The 23275-nt window shown below is 41.0% G+C and overlaps 1 protein-coding gene across 4 annotated transcripts in view; it reads right to left on the bottom strand.

Moving 5' to 3' along the window:
• The window catches only part of COMMD1 (copper metabolism domain containing 1), a 60028-nt gene that overhangs the window by 15604 nt on the left and 21149 nt on the right, over positions 1-23275 (bottom strand). The window contains exon 3 of one of the 4 annotated variants that reach the window (XM_086879105.1): positions 9289-9430. The exons of 2 other annotated variants lie outside the window; for them this stretch is intronic. In XM_086879105.1, the coding sequence (XP_086735231.1) occupies positions 9395-9430 (36 nt within the window). In that variant the 3' untranslated portion in view covers positions 9289-9394. Of the gene's footprint in view, positions 1-9288; positions 9431-14913; positions 16413-23275 lie in introns of those variants that run through there. One more of the 4 variants, XM_086879107.1, reaches the window with a different exon arrangement.

Here is a 23275-nt window from a genome sequence, read left to right as displayed (position 1 = left end):
CCAAAGCATGCAGCAACACACCACTACCCCCCAAATGCAAACCTGGGGCACTTAGTAGCAGCAGTATTTAACAAGTGGTGTCTCGCAGGTACTGGTGGATGTGCTGCTCAATATTTACATCTCAGCTAAAAGCAGCTTTGAAAAGGCCATTTTTCAGCCACAGGTACAAGTGTAAATGATTAATGTGCTTTTGCAGGAAGTGGGAAAGAGCAACAGATGTAGCAAAAAGAAACCAATAGTAGGAAAAAGGTTGTTGGGGAAAAATAGAGTGTAGAAGTTAAAGAATGGAGGAATGGTCCATCCTTGGAGTTACCAAGTGTAGCATCTCACAGTAAATGAAAGAGATACAGTTTCATTTTGGGGAGAAGACAACTTGACATCAGTACAAATGCTTTCATAGGTCACACAACAGGCCAGCACTCTTTAAAGTGAATACAGAGATGTTTCTTGCTGAAGGAGAAGAAACCCTTCAAAACCTTTACAACAGCCATAATAACCCAACACACACACCAAAGACTTCTGGCTGAAGAAATCAAAATTAGCACGTATTTTCTTCTCTTTCCTTTTAGCAAACAATCAAGTATGACAAGGCACATAACTGAGCACTCTGAGACTTGCTTCCTGTGAAGGACAGCAGAGCTTAGGATGGGAAAGTAAAATTTGAAGCAGCCTTTAAAAAAAAATCTGTCTCAGAAATACACTTCAATACTTTAGCACGACTTTGAAGGTTTGTTATCAGAAAAAGCTTGAAACACAATCAGACCTTCCAGGAGTTTGGCTCCCCATGGTAAAACCCCATGTCTGGCTTGGGAGCAGAGGGCTCCTTCTGGATGGCTCTTCCTGGGAAAGGGCCACCAGGAAGCTGCCACCTCTGACTGCATGAGGAGAGCCATGGCAATGAATTACTCGAGATCCTTCTCACCCACTTCTTGGAAGCTTGCTCTTCCTCAGCCCAGCAAGTTGTTTAAATCACCCTGTCATGTGCCTGAAGCGCTCAGGAAAAGCAGAGTCAGGAAGGCTGTACAAAGCGCCCCACTCATATGAGGAGAGCAGTAAGACAATCATATATTCAAAATATCTAGTCAAGGACCGGGATTATTACCAGAATTTTTTGTTCTGCAGTATCTGCGTGGTCTGCACAAGAAAGCAAACATCCCCAGTTCAATAATGTGAATCCTGTTGCAGCAAGGAAACTCTTGCAAAGCTTTTCCTTTAATGCCTGAGCCAGGCTGGTTATCTGAAAGACATGCCAGTTCACAGGGCAAGCGACCACGCTGAGAGCTTCAAAACCTGAAATTCAGTAATCCATCAGTAGTCATTAGTCTCCCATTTAGTCTCTAATGCCCTTACTGTTCTGTTCATGGATTACCCAGTTCTGCTTTAAAAATTGCAGAGATGACATAAGACTCCTGTTATACAAAGCTGTATCACATTCAGCATGGGAACAGTTTGTGTAAGGCTGCAAACCTGTTGCATAAGCTTTACAGAGAACCAGGCTGTATGTGGATTTTATCTTGCTCAATGTGTCTTGTCTATAATCCAGTTTCCAAAAATATCATTATAGCTCCTTCTTGAAAGAAAAAAGACCCTGAAAAGGTTTGAGATGAATGATGCTCTAATGTTTTCATAAATGCTCGTGTGACACTTGCTTTTTATCCTTCAAAGTAAGCTTTACATGAATTCTAGATGTATTTACCTTCTATTAATGACAGTACCCATAAATCCAGACTGTTTTTTCATTTGAAACAAAAAAAGGATTTTAAAGAAGCAGTGAAGAATCTCACAAACCAATTGTCTCTCACACAAATCAATTGCCTCTGTCAGATGACAACAACTGGACTTGTTTTTAAGAAAATGTACTTGTTTTTAAGTGAGCAAGAGATCAATACAAGCAGGCAGCTCACAGCCAAACTCAAGCTTGGATGAGTTTTCAGAGCTGCAAGATAGGCTTGTATCCTAGAACTCACAGGAAGGTGAAGGGACGTGAAAGACACAAGATTGTGACCAAAGAATCTTTCAGATCCTCAGATTCACAGAAAAAAACCCTGCATTTGAGACTTGCCACCTTACAAACAGAAATCTTGGCAGCAAGCACTCCTACCTATCCCTCCTCCCACCCAAAACAAGAAAAAAGACAATGTCTTTTGAAGACCTTTGAAGCTCCCTATGTCAGGAGAGGGCTGATCATTAATGACCAGAAGAAATGCCAGACAGAACTAAAAACAATGGGACTGGCTCCCATCTGCAGCTCCAGACATTATTCCAGAAGCCTGAAGGAATTTCTCATCTGAATTTCAATTTTTTGTTTTTTAAAGGGATGCCATCCAGGCATCCATCAAGAACTGAGGAAAGCTCTCGCCTGACAAAGGTTTTTCTCCTGGTTTTCAGTTTTCTACAGTGTGTGCTTTTGAAACCAGAGCTTTAATCAGAGCTCCTTCCATGTCTATCAAAGGCTAAAGTACAATCCAAACCTGAGACTGCAAACTTCTACTATTACATCCAGCAACCCTGATTAATTCAATGCTTGAATATTCTCAGTAGAGCAAGGGTGAGTGTAATGCCCTGTGCTGATATTGAAGTGTGGTGCTCAGCAGAATGTTACTCCCATTTGAAGGTTTCATTAGCAATAATTACTTGTTTTTCTTAAGCCTCTACTTGCACATCTTGGAAAATCTAATGTGGACAGAGCAAAGCACTCAATACCCTAATCAATACAGCACTCAGTGTGCTAACTTTTGAAAGGCTGGTAGTAAATTTATCCATGAAGTATCATCTGGGAATCTCAGTGCATGGGTTAGGAAGTGCACAGTGAAAGAGAAGAGAATCTCCTGGTTTCATCTGAGGAGAGCACTTGGGCTGTATCCCACTCACCCCTCCTGGTCCCAGCCAAGGACTTCGTCCCTCTGCACATAAGAAAATAGCTTAGGATCACCAGAAAGCTTCAGCATTTGCCTTTTATAGCTTTGTTTATTGATACCTCTTAAGAAGTTTGTCCCAAAAAAATGTAGGAAATGGAGATCTGTGGAGTCTGCTAATGAAAGGTTTAATTGAGACTGATGCTGCATCTGGGTTGGGTTTATTTGTTTATGCTTTTGAACACTGATGAGCTCATCAGCAAGGTATGTAAAACAATCCATATTCTGTAAGATGAAAAGCAAAGAACTACCAAACCTACTGGCTCCTGACAGAGCTCCAGTGCAAAGGAGTACAGCAGCCTCGGGAAAGAAAGCCAGAATATGGTTATTCAGCTCTTCAAGTATGTGAAAATGCAGGATGTATTACAGCCAGCAATTCTCCAGGTTCAACCTGAACTCCTGGTCCTGGATTATCAACTGTCAACACTCTCCCCAAGGTACAGGATTACAAATATTCCCTCTGAAGCTTGTCATTAGGCATTCCAAATAAACTCCAGAACAACCTTGAACCTGAGGATATTTTAAGTAACAGATGCCTGTGAAAAATACAAAGTGAATGAAGGAAAAGACCATGACTTTCAACGAGGCTTTTCCTTAAAACCATCCTTTCTTGAACAATCTGTTTTACTCCCAAGTGTTTCTAATAGTTAAATAAGGTTTTAAAAGTTAGTAAAAGCTGATGGTTTATTCACACCAAACATGTCACAAAAACTGTTGTTTTAGGTGTTTTTTCTATGAAATTAGGGAGGAAGCAGAGATGGCTTTAATTAAAACAATGTAAAATGGACTGTAAGTGGTTACTCACATATGGTTTAAGTACTCATGGGAGGAGTGGGAAGACAGCTGGATAAATATTGAACACTATCAGTTTCTCCCTCCTCTAGGACAAAGAGTACCCACTCTTAGCTACTTCTAAGAACAAGTATTATTTGAAGAATTACCAATTATTTCTGAAGCAAAGCTTAGTCATCAACTAAGAACAAAATACCAGAGTATTTTTCTATATATGCAGTGAATTTCAGATTTCCTGAAGAACGGTAATAATTAAATGGTTTTGTATTTTATGAGGTTTAGCACTAAAATAACAAACAGTATTCCTAGAAGTAGGCACTTAAATTTGGAATAAAACACAAATTCATTAAAATCCCCTCTTAGAAAATGAAGCTTAGAAGCTCAGGGATGGGTGATGGACATTTCACAGAGGTAACTTGATAGCAGCATCTGTCTGCGCAATAAACTGGTCTCTTAAATCAAAGGACTGTTGGTGCATAAGTAACTTTATGAGGGAAAAGCAAACATTATTGCCAATAAAACCCTCGCCACACAACTGATGTGTATTGTCCAAAAAACGAAGTCCAAACCAATTATGTTTATTTGAACAGCCGCTGATGTAAACCTCCCACCCTCAGCAGTGAACATGCCTAGGGCTGGGTTCATACTCTGAGCATGGCTTCAGGTCACAAAGAGTCCCTCTAGAGCTTTCTTTTAAAGGTGATCTGGGTATACTGTGGCTGAGGAACCACAGGGTATTCTGACACAGGGATGTGTCATGGGGGGCTACCATGACAGCTGCCAGAGCTCTGGTGCCAAAGGATGGCAGGCAATGTCTTGGGAAAACAAGCCCTGTCCCTGGGAAAACATATCCTGCCCCAAAACCTTTTCAAGGACCCATTTGTAAACAGTCAGGCATCAGCATATTGATAGTTAATGTCCTCCATCGGATCCCAGCCCAGCCCAGCAGCAAAGCCGTGACAATCCAAGTGCTGACCAGCTGGGCACACTCGCCAAGACTTGGCACCCAGCACTTCACCAGACAAAAACGCTTTTCTTGGGAGATGTGACTTTACAATCAGGCACTGCCAACAAGGACTGTGATTCAGTGCCCAGAAAACAATAGAAGACTTGATCCTTCCCACATGAACACGCCAAACAGCCATCTGAAGAAATAAAGCATAAGGCAAGCTAAGCTTTAGCCATGTTTTTTCATGGAGAAAAGCCTAAAGGTGCTAAATTGAAACACTGATAATAAAGGAAATGTTGTGCTGCTTCCTCTCTGTGAGGTGTCTCCCCCACTACTCGTTTCACCAGGAACTGAGCAAGCCAACATGAAATAAGCTGTATTTCGTAGGGAAACATCTTCTCTGCTAGAATGAGAGACTCCTCTGACCCCCAGCTGCCACAGCACAAGGCAAGAAGACTTCTCCTCCCTGCACTCATCCCTGCAAAACATCACTTTGCAGAGATAATTCATAAATGATTTAAGCCTGGTGTGGAACTCGCCTCATGCAGGAACAAATGCTACGATAAATTCTGTCCCCTTGTGTGCACAGGGGACAGAAGGCAGAATATCATGATAGAAATAGCCCTGTCTCCATCATTGTTTACTGTTTTTCTTTCATTTTCATTTCAAATACACTTTAGAGATAAGCATAAAAGACTCTATTTTCTTTTTTTTTTTTTTCCTTTCCAGGTCAAATCCAATGAACTTGTCCTGAAAGAATGCAACCTTTCTCCAGAAACGTTACAGAAACAAAGTTTTCCACATGCTGAGAAGAACAGAAACAAAACTATAACTTTAAAATCCAGCTGCTGCGGGCTGATCTCTCCTGTTTCTCCTGCTCCAAAGCCAAACACTTTGCTCATCCTCTCCAGGCTGCACCCATCAGCTACAGCCCAGCACTTCAACACCATCTTCTGCTCCTTTCTTTTTTCTTTTCTCCATGTCAATACATGAAACATTATGATAACACAGACAGCTGGTAACATCAAAATGTGAGGATTTGGGAAGTCTTTTTAAATTGGTATCAGCCATAATGAAGGATTTGGCCAGACAGATCCTTCCACAGAAAGCCACACAATGAAATACAGAGGTTTTCCTTTATCCATGAATTACATGTCTTTTCAAAGACAAGTATTTACAAATTTCCTAAGAAGCAAAGGCACACAACTCTTTTCCTGGTTTACAAGTACAACATATATTCTAGTAAAGGAATATTAAAAATATTATCAATAAAAACTTGACTAAAATTTCCCTCTTTTTGACCTATGTATTTCCTGGTACATTTTTTCCGGGCAGTTTCTGAATTCTGATTATCAGCAGGGCTGCTTCCTGGCATGAAACTCCCTCACCCAAGGAGTGCACAGGATAAACAGGGAAAGCAGGCTAAGTTAAGCTAGAAGTTCAAGACAGAGGCCAGCAGGCGTTCCTGTGGATTTATCTCTGGTGAAAAAAACATAGATAGTGCTGGCTGCTTCCTGCTCAGATGGAAAGGAATTCATGTTGCCATTGTAGGTGATGCTTCAATGTCAAATAAATGGTTGGTTTTTAGAACACACTGACATCTTCCAATGAAAAGATAAAACAACCTGGATTTAATTCTGTCTGTCTTCACAGCCATGCTGTCAAATCCAGTCCCTCCTGCTCCAAACATCACACAGTCAGCAACTGGATACATAACAGTTTCCTACAGATTTGTAGGCTAGAATGTTCAAGTAATTTTATTAACCCTTTGATAAATCTTTCATACTGTAATGGGTATTCACTGCAAAAATATTGAATTTAAATTATTCCTTATTTTTAAGATATAAAGATATACTTGGTAAAGACTAATAAATGCAAAACAGTCTCAGGCAAAAAAAACAAGAAAGGAAAGCAGAATGAAAGAGGTTTAACTGTTTTTGCAGAAATGTTTGCATCTTTGGTTGCAAGTCTAGAAAACTACTCAGAGCCACACAAAAATATTTCTGTGGGCAACAGATGATCAGTTGATGGATGAAGATTTTGCTTCATTTAGAGCATTAGAAGAATAAATTCCCTCCTTTTTTATTGATATAAAATAATTTTCCCATTATTTGTGTAACAACTCTTATAAATGTGCAGCCCTCAACAAGAATTGCACTCACCTTGAATTTCCTTCGTGTTTTAAAAAACTGAGAAGTCAAAGTGTAAAAGACACAGGAGGGAACAGGACACTACTCCAGCTCTGGAGGGGAACAATCAGCAAACTCTCAGCTTTTACTTTAGGATAATGTTACAGGCACAGCTATTACAATGTCACCGAGTTAACAGGAAACGAATACCTCACTAAAAATCCCTTTCACAGCAAGGCCTCTCTTTTCACTCCTTCTTACCACTGGCAACGAATAAGATTAAATAGTGTGACCTCCCAAAAGAGGCAGGAGAATGCTGCCACTCAAGACAACACTCAAGGTGTGTGTGGTTTTGGGGGGATCAAGAGACAGGACAGGAAAAGATGATGAACAGTGGCCTTCATGGAGAATGGACAGCAAACACATGCATCGGTACCACAAACAAACTTCTCTTTGCTGCATAAGTTGAACTTGGAAGGCGGCTTTTGGAGGTGCTGGCTGAGCAACCAACAGGCTTTTACAAATATTTGTGCAATAAACCACACTGAGGAGTATTCACCCCAAGCTCCGTTAGCTGCAGTACTTAAGGCAGTCTTTGTCAGGCTGAATCTGCCCTTTGAACAGACCCCAGCCACTCCCTGGAGAAGCCTCTCCCTCCACTGACCACACAAGGAACCTACAGAGGAGACAAGACTCAACACACACCGTTCAGAAGCAATTCTGACTGCCAAATACTAGGCGGGGAGTAAATCTTCCCAAATGTCACCTTGTACTTCTTGGAGGCAGCCACTGGAATTTTGTGTTTTGCTGTTGTTTTCTTCGCTACTTTTATTCTGACTGCCCATCAGGTCACATAAATTTTGTATCCCCTTAGGGAAAAGATCTCTTCCAAGGACACCTCCGGCACCTTGGATAAAAGCTCCAGGGAACTGTTCCCAGTACCAACAAACTTGAAGAAATAGCCCAAAGGCATTTATCAGAATGCACAGTACAGAGGGGAAAAACCACCCTGCTTGCAGATGGAGACTCCGTGGGTCCAGCCAAGCTGAAAAAGAATGAAGTACTGACATGTCTCAGGAGAACAGCATCTGTCAGAAATGTCACTGATGTTCTGGCACTGAACTTGGAAACAAATCCTTTCCTTCAGCTGCTGGTGGGAGGGGGAACAAACTAAACCCTGAATAATCCCACTCCTTTCACTGTAATTCACATTTTCTGACATCATCCCAAGCCCCTGTGTAGCAGGAAAACAGGCAGCCCAGTGTATGGAGGCTACGCTAGGGAAGGTGAGCATCACAGAAAAGCTGGAATTCAAGTCCTCATGGAAGTAAATACAACCCTACAATATTTTCAGAATTCCTGTGGTAACAACACCTCTTTGAGGCAGCGATATTTCTCCATTTCAGCTACATCCTCAGTGAAATACGAGCCATTAGTACAACAGTAATTCATCACCTCAAGTCTTATCTTGCTCTCTGGACTCTTTCACAAAAAACAAGGCCAGCCTTAGAGACAGAGCTTTAGCTGAATGAACACAAAGCCCCAGGGACCTGTCCAGGAAGCCTGACCTCAGGTAGGTGTTGCAGGCATCAGCCCCAGGAAGAGCCTGTGGCCTTCTTTTTGAAGTAGGATAAAAAAAACCAAAAAAACTATTTTGAATCTCAGATCCTGAGATTAATAACAAATAACCCTCTCAAAAATCAGTAAAGTCCCCTTTTAGTTTAGATGCTGAAAATTAGCCTTTGTTAAGCCAATACAACAGGTTACTTAGACATAACAGAAACAGATTTTCTGCATTTCTATGTTTATATTTGTAAAAGTTCTCCCAGAAGAAAACTCTCCCACTCAAAGATTTATTTCCAGACCCTGCCCCAGTTTCCCAGTAAATTAGTTTCTGGTGCTTTTGGCTACTTGATCCTTATGTGAGCAATGAATTAGGAGAAAAAAAGAAACAATTTTGGTATGCTTATAGGTTTAAGTTGTCATTAACTTGTTTGTTGGCTTTCTCGAACTTCACAGTCCCTCAAAAGAAAGCTTTTCCGATTGCTGAAAACAAGGTATGCTCCAGGTTAGGGAGAACTAGGAATTTCAACCTCACTGGGTTAGAGACAGCATAAACCCTTGCCAGTACCATCCTTCACAGGATAATATCAGCTGGATCATGGTACTAACCATTCTCATACCCCCAAGGAGGAGGATACTGTTGTACCTGGGACTCTAATATGGTTCTGGAATCACAGGAGGCTTTGCCATGTTCTGGAATCAAAGGGAAGGGAAATTATATATCCCTGATGCCACAAGGGATGTCTAAATAATTCTGAGTTGGTTCTGCTCTTCCACCTGTAGCATGGCCCTGAGGTTTATGTGTAATGCATTTTCCACGTTATAGAAAATCATTTCAAACCCAGAACAAGACTGTTAAGAATTGCTTCCTGAACAAGTTAAAGGCCAGGGAAGTTAGGAGAATACTCTTTTGTATTTCTACTTTCAGAGAGTTCCTTACCAGTTTTCATTTGAAACCCATGTCCAGAAGCAGAACTCCATTTGTGCTTCAGTGATCAGCACTTTTACACAGGCAGATTCCCATGTCAGAAACTGCTCTCATGCAGCTACAGCCGTACAAAGGAGTAAGGTTCTGAAAAGCACTAAGCAAATCACTAAGAATTAGTTCCTTCTCAGATAAATAGCATTGACATTGTAGTGGGGATTAGATACACCTCTTGTTTCAGCATCTTGGAATCAAAGCAATAAAAAAAACCTTACAAAAATGATTTGACAAGTACATGCAGGCAGTAAGATCACCATGGTACCTGACTGCAATGCTGTTCAATGATGACAGTGACAGCAAGCCAGAAATCTGGAGGTTTTTCAAACAAGCTCCAAGGCTCCCTTTTAGATTCTGATTTCCTTGGGTGGAAAAAGAAAGGGAGGCAGTGCACAAAAAAAGATGTGATGATGATGATGGTTGTGTTGAGTCCCTGGAGGATGAATCAACTCCAGGCTGATGCAGCTTACACTAATAAGCAATTCAGAGCTTTAAAAGTAGCATGTACTCCCTCCCTCCCCCTTAAAACATTTGCTTAATATAGAAATTATTAGAAATTAAATGCTAAAGGAGAAGCAAATTCTTTGAAGATACACAAAACAGTACAAAAAAGCATCTTTGTAAGGTTAGATTTGGCCCATCTTTCATAAGCATAACATATGGGATTAAACCACAGAATCACAGAATGGATTAGGTTGGGAAAGACCTCTGGGATCATCGAGTCCAACTCATGACCAAACACACAGTGTCAGTCAGCCCATGGCACTGAGTGCCACCTCCAGTCTTTCCTGAAACACCTCCAGGGATGGTGACTCCACCACCTCCCTGTGCAGTCCATTCCAATGCTTAATCACCTTTTCTTTGATGAAATTCCTCCTAAAAATTCCAGAAAATACCTCAGGAAGAAGTCAACAGCTCCTCCCAATTTAGTTCCATCAACAAACTTCCTTAGTATCCCTTTAAGGCCTGTGTCCAAGGTGTTTATGGAGATGCTGAAGAGCCCTGGGCCTAAGTGAAACCCCACTGGTGACAGGTTGCCAGCCTGATGTCACCCCCTGCTCTGTAACCCATTGAAATAACCAGATTTTTATCCTTGCAGGAACCTCAGAAGAAACACTCTCTGGGTACCTCCAGGGCCTCCTCCACCCTGGAGATTTCTCTCGTTGTCAGTAATTGATAATTTGCTCCTGGCACACCCACACACAGCAAGCTGGCAGGGGTGCAGCCTTGTGAGTTTGAACACAAGTTTCCAAAAAAAATCTATGGGCACGTATGTTTGTGAGGGGGTGAGCCACAAGAGTATCTAACACATTGCAGTGACTCAAATGGGAAAATTTCAGAGATAAGAAGGAAGAGACAAAGTAAAGAGCAGAAAAACCCAGAATAGCTTGTTTTAGCCAGCTGTTTGTGCAAATGGAAGGCTGCACATGAAACCAAATACACTGAGAAATTATCAGGGCATGAAGATGTGCCATTAGCTTTGCAAAGGGTGAGTTTTTCAGCCCATGAGCACAGCACAGAACTTACAGTGTCATGATGGCAACTTCTTTAGTGGTGTAACATACCCATGATCGTAAAACTTTTATTTTTTTTTTTATTTTTTTTTGTTTAGATTCTTATGCTATTACTTTCATACTCAAAAATCCCCTTACAGGACAGGAAAATCTCCTCCTGCTTTAACCAGAAAGACAGACTATACATGTAAAGCACTTTCCTTCAATAGAAAAAAGCCCACATCTTTTCCTCAACATCTGACTCATTGTTTTTCACCTGATTTGTCTCTAATTAGTACCAGCCAAGTCTAAAGACTAAACACAAGCCCGAGAGAAAAAGGTCTGCTTGTACAGAGGAGCATGAAATCATGGACAAAACACATCTTCATAATTTCAAGTCTAAGAGATCTCCATGTTCTCATTTTCAGCACAAAAAGTCATGTTCCATCCATTTTAGTGACCCAGCCCCTGTCTTCATCAAAAATACCATTGAGTGTCAAAGGATGCTGGCATTTGCATTAACAATGCTCATACTGTGAAGCATGTTTACCACTGAGGAGAGGAAAAGAAAAAAATACTTATTTCCATGTGCAACAGACTCATTTGTTCGTATTCGGTTCTCAAAATCTATTTTCAAGTAAGGCCAACTCACAATAAAGGGTGAAAGAGGGAGATTAGTGCAGGCTACAGATGACAGATGAGGTAAAGGGGAGGAGAGGGGAAAGGATAATGACCCTTTGGTTTGCTGATGTTCAATGAGGCATCTGAAGACTTCACCCAGCGCGTGCACAATCGATTCTCTCTGTAAATCCATTAAAACCCTTGACAGCATCCTGTTTGAAGCTGGGATTGCCACGTGATTCACTGCTCCAGAGGGGAAAACCATCAGAAAGAAGGAGCAGCGTCCTCATGCACCCCAAGCCACGTGTCCTGTCACCAGCGTGAGGTTCCATTGCTCCAGACTGAGGCACAATTCTAACTGACAGTGGTGTGCATGTCTTCATCTCAACTACAGCTCACTTGAAATGCAAATAAGCTGCTTACTCTCAAGCTGCCCTCTGCCCAATTCTAATCAAGTCTCCAGAGTAATATGCCTTGTTTGTGTTCACGTGCACCTCAGCTAGCAAAGCTGGTTCTTAGCATAATCATCACTATGAACAAAATTTTACAGCTACACAAATGTACCACATAAAGCTCATTACTTCAAATATATTTGAAGATGCAGGTGCCACGTAATTCTTCTGTATTCCATCCTTGTTATTAAAGCTCTGTTCACTAAATCCACAAAATTTTAGAGAAGGAGTTTCATGCAAAATTTCAAGTGAAGATTTCGTACAGTGCTTTAAAAAAAACCCAAACACCAAACCACACACAGCCATAAGAATATAATCTATTTACAGCTTCCCAGAAAAATCAGCTGTGCTGCAGAGCAAGAACCACACAGTGTTTCTATAACACAGCATTGGGGCTCAGTAGAGTAATGTAACAGGACAGGGAGACACCCTGAAAACCCGAACCTTCCCCAGAACAACCTCTGTACCTTCATGTGCTCATGGGCAGCTTTAACCTTTGTAGTTCTCTGCCGTGCTGCACAACTCCAGTAAAGGAGAAAAACCCCAGGAGCTCTGCTGACACCAAACAAGGAACCAAGTTTGGGAGTGAGGAGGAAGCCAAGGGAACAAAAAGATGGAAGAAAGAGACAGAACAGGAGCCTGAGGGGCAGAAGGGAAAAGAGGAGAGGCAGAAGAAATGAAAGCAGAACCAGCAGGGAAAGAGGAGGGAAAAGAGGAGAGGCAGAAGAAATGAAAGCAGAACCAGAAGGGAAAGAGAGGAGGGAAAAGAGGAGAGGCAGAAGAAATGAAAGCAGAACCAGAAGGGAAAGAGAGGAGGGAAAAGAGGAGAGGCAGAAGAAATGAAAGCAGAACCAGCAGAGAAAGAGATGAGAGAAGTGGGGCCTCACACACAGCGAGGCAGGCAGTGCTGCTGCTGAGGGGTGACTGACCTGCAGCTCAGGACCTGCTGGACTCCAAGCCCACTGCACGACTGCCTGAGAGTGACTGACCTTACCGATTAGAGGGCATGCAATATAACCAAATTAATACATTTTATTAGGTGCAAAATGATATTGCTTCACACTCGAAAATTTGGAAAAAGCAAGATGTTCAGAGAAGGACAGAGGTTGAATAATACCTGGAACTGGCATGGAGCAGAAGTCTCTGGGGAAACCATTTCGGATTAAAGGCAGCATTTGAGGTAGGTTCTATCAGTGGGGAAAGGAAAGAGAAGCACTAAAAGCCGTTTCCCGGATTTTGGATGGGGAGGATATTAACAATCTGCTCCAATATATCTCCATTTCAGATTTTCTCTGGCTGAAAAAAAATCCTCACCAATATTTTCTCCAGTGACTTACAGATATCATGAGTGTTCTGCCATTATAATGCATGGAGACATTAAATAAACTTCTTTGCCCACAGGTAAATGTTCTTGTGTGCATACAGGAGGCCTCAGCCAACATTTGTCCAGGTGATAACTCTGTGTGTGTTCCATGTTTTTTCCAGGCTTAGTCAGAGGCGCCTGGGACTGGTTTGCAGGACTGATGTCCATCAATGCTGTGGCTGAACTGCCAGAGACGTACCCTGGCAATACCACAAAGGCTCTGCACTCTGGGAACTTGGGCTGACGGCTTTTCACACCGACCACCAGAATTAATGGAAATCCTTGTGTTTGTGTTCTCCACCTTCAGATTGTATCCTTCAAATGGGAATTAAAATACCTGATATATAACTGATTATAAGTATTCATTTATGAGATTTTTATAGCAGTAAGAGGGGTTGTGTAGGAGCCTCCACAATAATAAATACTATTGAAATAAACTAAATAAAATTAATAATTTTGTATTCAAAGCACAACGAAAACAAACATTAAACAAAGAGAGAATGAATGAAGAAGACAAATTACTTAGCAGCACCCTTTCAACAAACATCTTATTATTCCGGGCAGTGAATGAAACAGAGTCCGTGTGGGAGAGAAAACAAACACACAACCAGAGCCAAGCAAAGGGCACAGAAGAAAGGAGGGCGCGGAGGAGCCGCGCTCAGGCGGGGAATGCTGCCAAATGGGGAAGGCGCTGAGGCAGCGAAGGGAGAGGCCTGGTGACAACTCCCTGTCTTCAGGAGAAAGCCCTGGCCTCTGAGAGGGCTGTTGGACATTGCTGCTTCTTCCTAGGATGGGACACGATGAACCATGCTGACCTGGAGCACAAGTATTTGAAGTCATGTGTAAATTCCTGGCTGGCAGTGAGTCTCATACTCCCTGTTCACACATAAAAGCACTGGCCGTGCTCAGCCCTCGGCCAGGAGCTCTGCGTGCTGCCCCGAGGGAAAGGCAGGAGCTGAAATCTCTCCTGGGAGCCAGAAAACTTCATGGAGAGCTAGACATGGTGTCATGCAAACACACCAAAAGGGGCAGAAGGAAGGACTGAGCTTGGAGCACAGCATCCCACCTCGCACAGCCCCTTCCAAAAATCCTCCTCCAAAAAAGCAACACCGGAGAACAGCAACATCCAATGCTCTTTGAAAGAAAGTACTGCTTGCTCAGAGCAAAAGTCAATGGTTTAGGTTCAAATACAAAGATTTGCTGAACACAGTTTTCTTACCAGGTAGCTTCTGCATGAGGTTCACAGCAAGCCAACATTTCTCACACAACTCAAAGACAAGTGCGATGTGACAGCATCATCTAACACCCAAGTCCCTCAAACTGAGTTCTCCTCCAGCAGTTCTGGAGAACAGTCCCCTTTAGAAGTGAGCAAGTCCTTTTGATCTCTGTTACACATTATATTGTTGGCTTTTCGCAAATATTGGAATGAATGCTATATGTATAAGGTTAGAAAACTTTGTTGTATTAGTGTGCTTCCTTCTATTTCTGTGCTTGATGAAGCTCAGAAATGGCAGTATAATATACATACGTGTTGAGCTATGGCATGGTATTGGAGCAGGGACTACCTTTGTTTGTATAACCCAGGGACTAGAGGAGATGGTTGGAGACCCCCATTCTTATCTTATCCAGATGAAGACAGCAGTGACCAGAGCTCTGGGGGAGGAATTTATTGCATTTCTGTTATCAGGGAATATGAAACTCGGTGGAGCCAAGAAGATGGATTTACTGAGAAGGGGGCGAGTCAAAAACTAAACAAAGAAACATCCAAAACTTAAAGAGAATGTTTGAATCATGTATGAGAATTTATGAACATGTAAGTGGGGTTCTGTTTTTAAGGGACAATCCTTTGTTAGTAAGGTGTGCTCTCTTGACTGAATGCAGAGACACCCAGCCATATCTGTGTACTTTACTTTATTTTTATCTCCTAATTGTCTTTTTATTCAACTTTTAAATTCTATAAAAAATACGTGAACCTCGTTTTTCACAATCTCCAAGCTCTGTGCCTGGAAAAACAAGCCTCTTCTTTTCTTCACTGCCTCTTTCCCTAGAGAGCAGCTTCAAACCCTTGAAACCGATCCATTTGTCCATCATCTTTCAAAGCCCCGCTCTCAGCTGCAGGTATTGTCTTTCTTCTCCCTTAGCATCCACCCAAGCTTGACTTGGTGTGCTTGCAGAGGGAAGTGTCGGGAAACAGAGTGGCTCAGTCACACCTCATATCCAGACCATGACATATCTCAGTGCTCCTGGATCACAGGAACTTGGACAATTATCCATGCTGTTAATTGTCATGCAAAGCATTTGGTGTGCTTAAAGCTGTAAGTACTTCTGCTCAGTAAACTCAGTGCTTGTTCCATATGACTTTAATAAAGAAACTCACATTTAAACAGGTTTTCTTTAAAATTTCATTTGTAACTAGCATTAATTTTTAGCCCAAGAGTTTTGATTTAATGCAAATACAGGTCTCTCACCCAGCAGCCTGCACTTCTTTGGCTGACAGTTTAATGACATTCACTAAACTACACTTCCCACAGTGTAATGGGAGGTGCTGCATTTATTTTCTGCCTTTGCTTCCTAAAAAATGAAGGCTGAAGCAGCTTGCCTCCACTGCCCTTAGCTGAACAAAGTGACGAGGTTTTATCCATAGCACCATTTGAGAGGAGCCGTCAAGTTACATTAATCACTAGGCAATGCAGACAGAGGGTGGAATCTATCTCACCAAACCTTAGGCTCCTAGAGTTGACCTAGTAATGCTTGCTTTCCTTTGGAGTCCATATTCTTCCAGGGAATAGTCCAAGGCAGACAGATTTATCATTCCCTCAAGCAGCCTGGGTTTCTCCATGTCCTCTCTGGTGAGCTCTGGGTGACCAGCAGGATGCAGACAGGACTCATTCATTGTTCAACTCAATCTTCACTGAGAATGACCATGTGAATCAACACCTCTTTTTCACATTCTCACAGCAGTAGCTATCACAAAAGCCAATTCTGTCAAGTGGCATGTTTATTCTCTTTGAATAATCAAGATATTTGTAGGCAGGAACAGGTTCCAGTCTAATTAAATTTGATCAGATTTGAGCCTCCTCCCAGACAGTTGCACTTCATAGCTGTCTCGGAGCATCACGGTGATGTTTACTGGGAAACATGAGAGTTCCATTTCTGTAAAAGCAGGCGGCTCACAATTAGCTGCAGATAACTCAAAACGACTGCTTAGAGCAGAAATGTAATTTTCTGAAAGGGGTTATTGGTCCTGACCATGATGCAGTGCACTCATGATCTGTCACACCTCATTACTTCAGACCAAGGAAGTCAGGCCAGTGTAACTGGCTCTAACTGGATACCTTAGAGAATCTCCTCAATGCCGAGTCCTTTTAAGAGGCTGCCTTCCAGGCTGAAGTCTTCCAAAAAAAAGCAATTATCAAACTCATCTTCTCAAGTCCTGTGGTATATTTACAGGTTAAATGGAATGAAATTTTTTAATAGTCCTTAAAGCACAGCTTCACTTTTAAGGGCAATTCAACAGAAATGGAACCAATTGACTGAAAAGTTTATTGCCTGTAAGCATTCAAATACCACTTCAGGGGTTTAAAAAAAAAATCTGTAAATTATAGCAGCTTTGCATGTTCAACCAAGATTCAGAAGCTGTCTAATTCTAATTCCAGTAGTAATTTGTATCTCATTTATTTAGGCCACTGCAAATTAAATACAGGGCAAGCACATCCCCGATTTGCATTGGTGGAGCCTGGCCATATTTGAACACAAGGAAACTTTGCTCTTTTCATCTTCTATCTGCCTATCTAACTCCACGTAATGCAGTCTGGGAACTCAAATTACAATACCACAATCTTCACTAGGTCTCCACTGACGCAATTTATTACCATTCAATCATTAGGAGTGTGACAATGAGTACAAGGAGCACTGATTCCCAGCACAGAGGTCCTTTGGTTGTGCAAGGTCAGCGTAAAAAGCACAACGAAGTTATTTCTGTCCATAAAACAAGATGTTTTCTACTCTCCTTGTGATAAAAAAAAGGGAAAAAAACCCCTGAAAAATTGGTATCAAGTATGGCTACTTCTAAAATTGGGACTGTATTTCAAGCATTTATTAACCAAATTAAGCATATGCAATTTAAATTATGCTTTCCTTGTCATATTAACATTTTAATGAATATACATCAGTGAATTGAACTAAAAATATATTGAAGATTTGCATGTCTGATTATCTCTGTGCAGTTTTGCAACTGATAATTTGAAAGGAGGACAGAAAAAAAACCCCTTGTGTGTCAAGGTCTATGCAAAATTACAGCTGCAAGAGGTTTCTTAATCAAAGGATTGTCTTATATCTTTTGTAAGTTAGAATCTATTTCTAAATGAAGAGGATTTGCTCCAGGAATTATGTTCAAAGTCATCATTTCCTCAAGTAGTATATAGGACAATGATGTCTTAACCAAAAGCACTTGCCAGGGATCTCCTCACTGATATAACCATCTCCTTTCAGAGAAAAGCAGGGAAACTTATGCTTCACCCCACTGCCTTGGTAAGTATTTTCAAAACAAGCAAAAAGAAAAAAAAAACTGGACCAGATGCATGTAAGGAAACAGAGAAAGCTATTTTGAGGAAGAAATTGTCAACACCAACCAACTTCTTTTAACCACTGAATGAAAAAAACCCCTGAACAACAAATGAGTTTATTTGTTAAAGCTGTGGGTAAGTCAGGACTCTGTTGCTGTTCCCAGACTTAGAGGATCACTTCAGGCAACTCAGCCAAGCTGTGGCTCAGCTTACCACATTTCCCACTAACACTAGACAAAATAACCAGGCAAGGAATAGGACCAGCATTTCAATCATGTTTCTCATTACTGCTGTTACAAATCCATGTAGCTGAGAAACCTTCTAGAAACAAAGAATATCAACACTGTTAAAGTATCAAGATTCCCCCGTTCTTGCAATCTGCGCAGATTCCCACCTCCAGATATCCTTTTAGATCATTTCCATATCAGATACCTTTTCCACCCTTCTCCAAATGAACTCTACAATACAAAACTCATCCAACAGCCGTGTCTCTCATTTTCTATTCCTCCTCCATTCTTGGAAGAAAAACTGGCACTTTAGAGAAATTATCCCCAACATTCAAGGAGAGCTGCTTCATTTCTGTTCAAGAGATCACTAGCTAGAATTTAAAATGGGGATTCTTTCAACGTGCATGGTTAAATGAGCATTTTTTCCAAGGCAGGGCAGAGCTCTCAATTCCTTTTGCTCAATTTTGCCCTCAACCTGTCCCTTCAACAAATTGATCCACACTAAAAATAATGTGAGTGGAAAAAAAAAATAAAAGGGTGAGGAGGGAACAAAAAAATTTCATTTGGACTCATTCAGCCACTTTCAGCTCCATGAACACGTCACTTGTGCTGGGGTAGCACAAGGCTGAGGACAAGCAGCAAGGAAAAGACCAAAACCACCCTCTCAAACCCATGTATGATCTTCTGTGACAGTTCCAGTTACTGCCTTTTTTCAGTCCATATTTTGATAAGATGAAGCCAGCATACCAAGGAGCAGACAAATCTATTTAATACAGAGATAAGTGAACCTGCAAAAAAAGGGCTTTGTTTCCTACAGTCTTCATCCAGTCCCTTGGGAAGGGGCAGGAGCCTCTCCCAGAACTTCTCTGCTGGCCTCTAGAAGTCCCTAGTCCCAGGCAGCACTGCTAGTGGTTTGTAACAGCAAGAGCAACTGCAGCAGGAGTGAGAACTTGATTTTATCCAAACAGGGTGCTAGTATTCCAAACATTTCATGTGGTGATTAACTGTATTTCCGTGCAGGGAGCTCACAGAACCTCAGTACTGATGCTCGGCTGCCAACTCCCAAGGACAGCTTTGCACACCAGCAGATTCCAGCCAGCTACCTGTGGAATCACTCCGTGAGAGGTTTTGTAACCAGAATGATAAGAGGAAAAGAAAAAAAATTATATTTATATTTTTTCATTTTTAACTAGGATGAGTAGAAGCTCTAGGAGGATGGAAAGCCCTAGTTTGCAGAAACTAGAATGGAAACATCTGCTCAATGAAAAGATTACACTGAGAACTAGCCATGAACTGAAGGGATTTTGCTTTCCCACTGTGGACTGTGTTTCTTCTGTTGCATCAATTCTTGTACAGCAAAAACTGGGGTCCATCTTTTATAAAAAGTATATGAAAATATATACATACACACATATATTTAAAATACAATAAAGAGAATCCAAAGGATTAAGCAGCAAAAAGAGTGTAATGCTCTACAAGTGTTTTTCCCCAGTAATGTGCCAATTTTCTTCTATTCTTCTAATACCTTCTTCCCACAGTAGCTCTTCCTAATTAAAATAAATTAAGAACCTCTTCTTACTTACACCCCGAATGCCAATGCTTGGAGATCTCAAAAGGGATCATGACAAAAGGATCTCGAAAGCACTTCTCAACAGCAACATGGCATAGTGTCAAGAGGGGAAAGGCTGGCCAACTGGCAAAACAACAATTTTGAATGTATTTGGCCAGGCTAGGCCTGTAAAAACAAGACCTTTGTCAGCCAATGCAGTGGGCACTTGTGTTCATAACAACTCCTTTTTTTCCTGAGTTTCCTAAGAACAAATTACTTGCTAATGCTGATATCCAACTCCCCCAAAGAACACAAATGGACAACACCACCAAAGCTAAGATGCAAAGAGGCTTTGATTTGCTGTAAACAGGCTCTCCAGCAAAGAAATTTCCTCTTTTTAAAATGTTTTTTGAGAATCAGGCAAAACTTCTGACTTCTGTTAAAAAGATGCTAGTGGAGATTACAATTTTTGGTCTCCAACTGCATTTTGCCTCAATTACAGACTGGCTTTGCTGCAAGGTCATGCAGCCAAATGGTGCCAGTCTGCATGGGGCATTCTGTGCAAATGCAGTGCTTTATTTGCATGTTTGCAGACACTCTCCACACAGCCCCAAGTCCACGGTGATGGGGAATTGCACAGACAGTGGGACATCCTGTGATTATTTACACAAGAGCTGCACAAGTCACACTGAAACTGCTCTGCCAACCTGGCTCAAACAGAACAATTCCTTTTGTGACGGGGGAGATGCAGTTTAGGGTCTCTGACTCTGCAGAGCAAACTCAAGAAAAGGTATATGGTTAAACACTTCTGCTGGGACAACTTTCAACAGCCACATCTGTTGACCCCAGCTGCCTCTGTCCTAGCCTCCTTGCAATCTGTTTCTCAAGGCTGCAAGAGATGCTCTGGAGGGCATTTCATCAAAGCTACCCACATTTTATTACTGTGTGTGAATGCCAGATTGATGTTAGATTGCAAAATATTTGTTGATAATACTGATATCATATGTAACAGATTGCAAGTCCTCTGTCATAATGTTCAAGACCTGAGAAGGTAAAAATTTCAAGGGTCCAGGACTGAATCTGAATTTAGGCATATGAAAGGCAGTAAATAATCATCACAGCTGGCTTCATACAGCTCACCTTCAATTAATGCAGAATTTCCCCCGTAATACCCTGAGCTCAGCCACAATCAAAAATACTTATATCTCAGTTAACTTATTCTATTTAATAACTTCAGCAAATCCAGTTCCAGAGTAAAGACAGGGAATATATGAGTATGTGTGCACTTGCATATCCACATATACAGGGCACAAATAAACCAGCATAGAAACTGTCAGCACAACTGATTATAGAATATCCTTGCTTTGTATAGGATGCATGCATGAGGTAAAAAATACTGTCAGATATACCTAGTGGAAAAGTGACAGTTTGAGTCAGACAGTTATTTAATACCTCCATTTAATGCTCTTATCTCCTTAACACACTTATTACACTTCCATGTCCCAAGAACTACAAATAACAGAATTCTCTTCTTGTTCCCCAAGTTTCTCTCCACTCCAAGAAGGTGACAAAAATTGACCTGTCGAAGCAGAGCACTACAGAGAGTACCATGTAGAGGATTAAGTAAATAACTGAATTAAGTCAGTCAACTGTGTTCATTTCCTCTGTGCTGAGTGACCTGCTGCCCTCTCCATTTTTTATTTGCTTTTGCACTGTACTGCCCTTACGTAAGTGTTCCCTCCAGCTCATAAATTTCCAAGGTGAACAAAAATGATTACATTCAGCTTGGCCACAAAGGTGATTTTTTTCCCAACTGACTTCTACTTAGCAGATTCTATCATTTTAATCACATAAAAATATTAAGCCCATTTGGGTTAAGTTGATTAATTTGGCTTCTAAATGCCTGTGCTTTCCCATTTCCGACTGGAACATCGTTTCTGATGATATTAACAGCTACAAAGATTAAGATAGATTATGGCTGGAAAGGAAAAATGGTTTGGTGGTTGCTTTTCCTTCCTTTTTGCAGTCCAGGCTGGCGTTATTTTGGTTTGGGTACCTGGAGCTGCTTTTCATCTCCCCACGCATCGCTTTGCCCACACCAATATCCTACAAACACATCCTTACATAAAAAAGACTGGAGATCCATTATCTGGGGCTATTTTCAGCCATATCTCTGAAGCAGCCTGACCTGGAGTCACACAGAAGCAAAAGCAGGCGCAGCCATAATCCTTCCTCCCTATGGCATGAGTTTACTCCTGATGTTCTCTTGGTCTGACCTCTCTGCAGCAGCAACAGCTATGGCTGGGGATAACTGCAGCTGACAAAAGCCAAGAGAAAAATGGCTTAGAAAAATGCAAAAAGCACCACCACATCCTTTGCAGCGTTCAGTCTGAACTCCCAGCAAGGGAATGAATTTTCTAGAAGATTTTTTTATTACATTGTGAAAACATGCTTATGTGTGAATGCTAAAAATAAATATAATTTGTTTGTAGCACAGATAGAAATTTCAGCCTAAATTTGTCTAGACCTAATTAACAAGTCAGAAAAAAAAATTAATCTCCCAGAAGTTTACTTTGAGACCTACTTCACTCCTTCGCAAAACATTAATTAAATCTTTATAGTCATTGCAACTAAAACTTGATGAAATGTCAAGCTCCAGACCTTCAAAATATTGGCAGCATTTTATCTCCTACATATAGCATGTGACAATATGCCTTATGAACTCTTTCCACACATAAACCAATAGAATTATTACCTGAAATGTTATTATTATTTTCTCTTAATTACTAGGGTCTGGACCCTCCCAGTAGCAGTCAGTAGGTAAACTGCCAGCTGAAAGTTCCTACTTTTTCAGCATCAAGTATGCTCTTGCACTGGCAAAGGTGCATTTCACCTAGCAAGCCATTTAATCAGAAAGTATTTTAGCTCTCTGGGGAGAGTTTAAAGTGACAATCAAAATATAATCATAAGTATTGAATATTAGAATTTCACTGAAAAGGCTGTTGCTAATGTTTGCTTGTTCCTTAAAGAAAAATACTTGTTTCTATGAAGATACATATCCCTGGTGATTTCAGACCAGAGAAAGTATATTAAATAAAAGGCTGCTGTTTGCCCTTAACTTTGAAAGAAATGATCCTAATTTCTTACCCTGTATGTAGCTTCTGGTATTTGCTACATTGTGGTGCTTAGTTACTGTATATCAGTAACTATTATGACCCCTCTGCCAGGTAGATGCTTTTAAGAAAAGGAAAGTGAAGAGAGATACAATATTTTGGGGAAAAAAAAAATCCTTTAATCCATAATCCTGATGTGATTACTTCAGGTTTTTCCAGGAAGAATCGTGCACGAGAATCCCAGCTTCATGTTAAACCAGGGCAGAAAATACTCTTTGATCATAAAACATGCTTTAAGATCCAACAAAGCCCCAACAGAAGTGATATTACATGGATTACTGGTATCTTAAACACTGAAAAGAAATGTATGTGGAAACACCCATTCTGTAAATAAGTTAAAGCAAAAAAGCCAAGAACAAATTCTCAGTTAATCTGTAATATCTGATCAGTCTCAGATATTAAACTGCAAAATACATAATGATATATACTTATATAAAGAAAGGAAAACTTATTGGCAAATCAGCCTACAGGAAGAACAACACAGCCCCAGGGGAGAGGCACA

This window comes from Cyanistes caeruleus, chromosome 2 (genome assembly GCF_971803275.1).
Source record: "Cyanistes caeruleus chromosome 2, bCyaCae1.hap1.1, whole genome shotgun sequence".
Classification (NCBI taxonomy): Eukaryota; Metazoa; Chordata; class Aves; order Passeriformes; family Paridae; genus Cyanistes; species Cyanistes caeruleus.
This window is presented reverse-complemented; position numbering and strand designations above follow the sequence as displayed.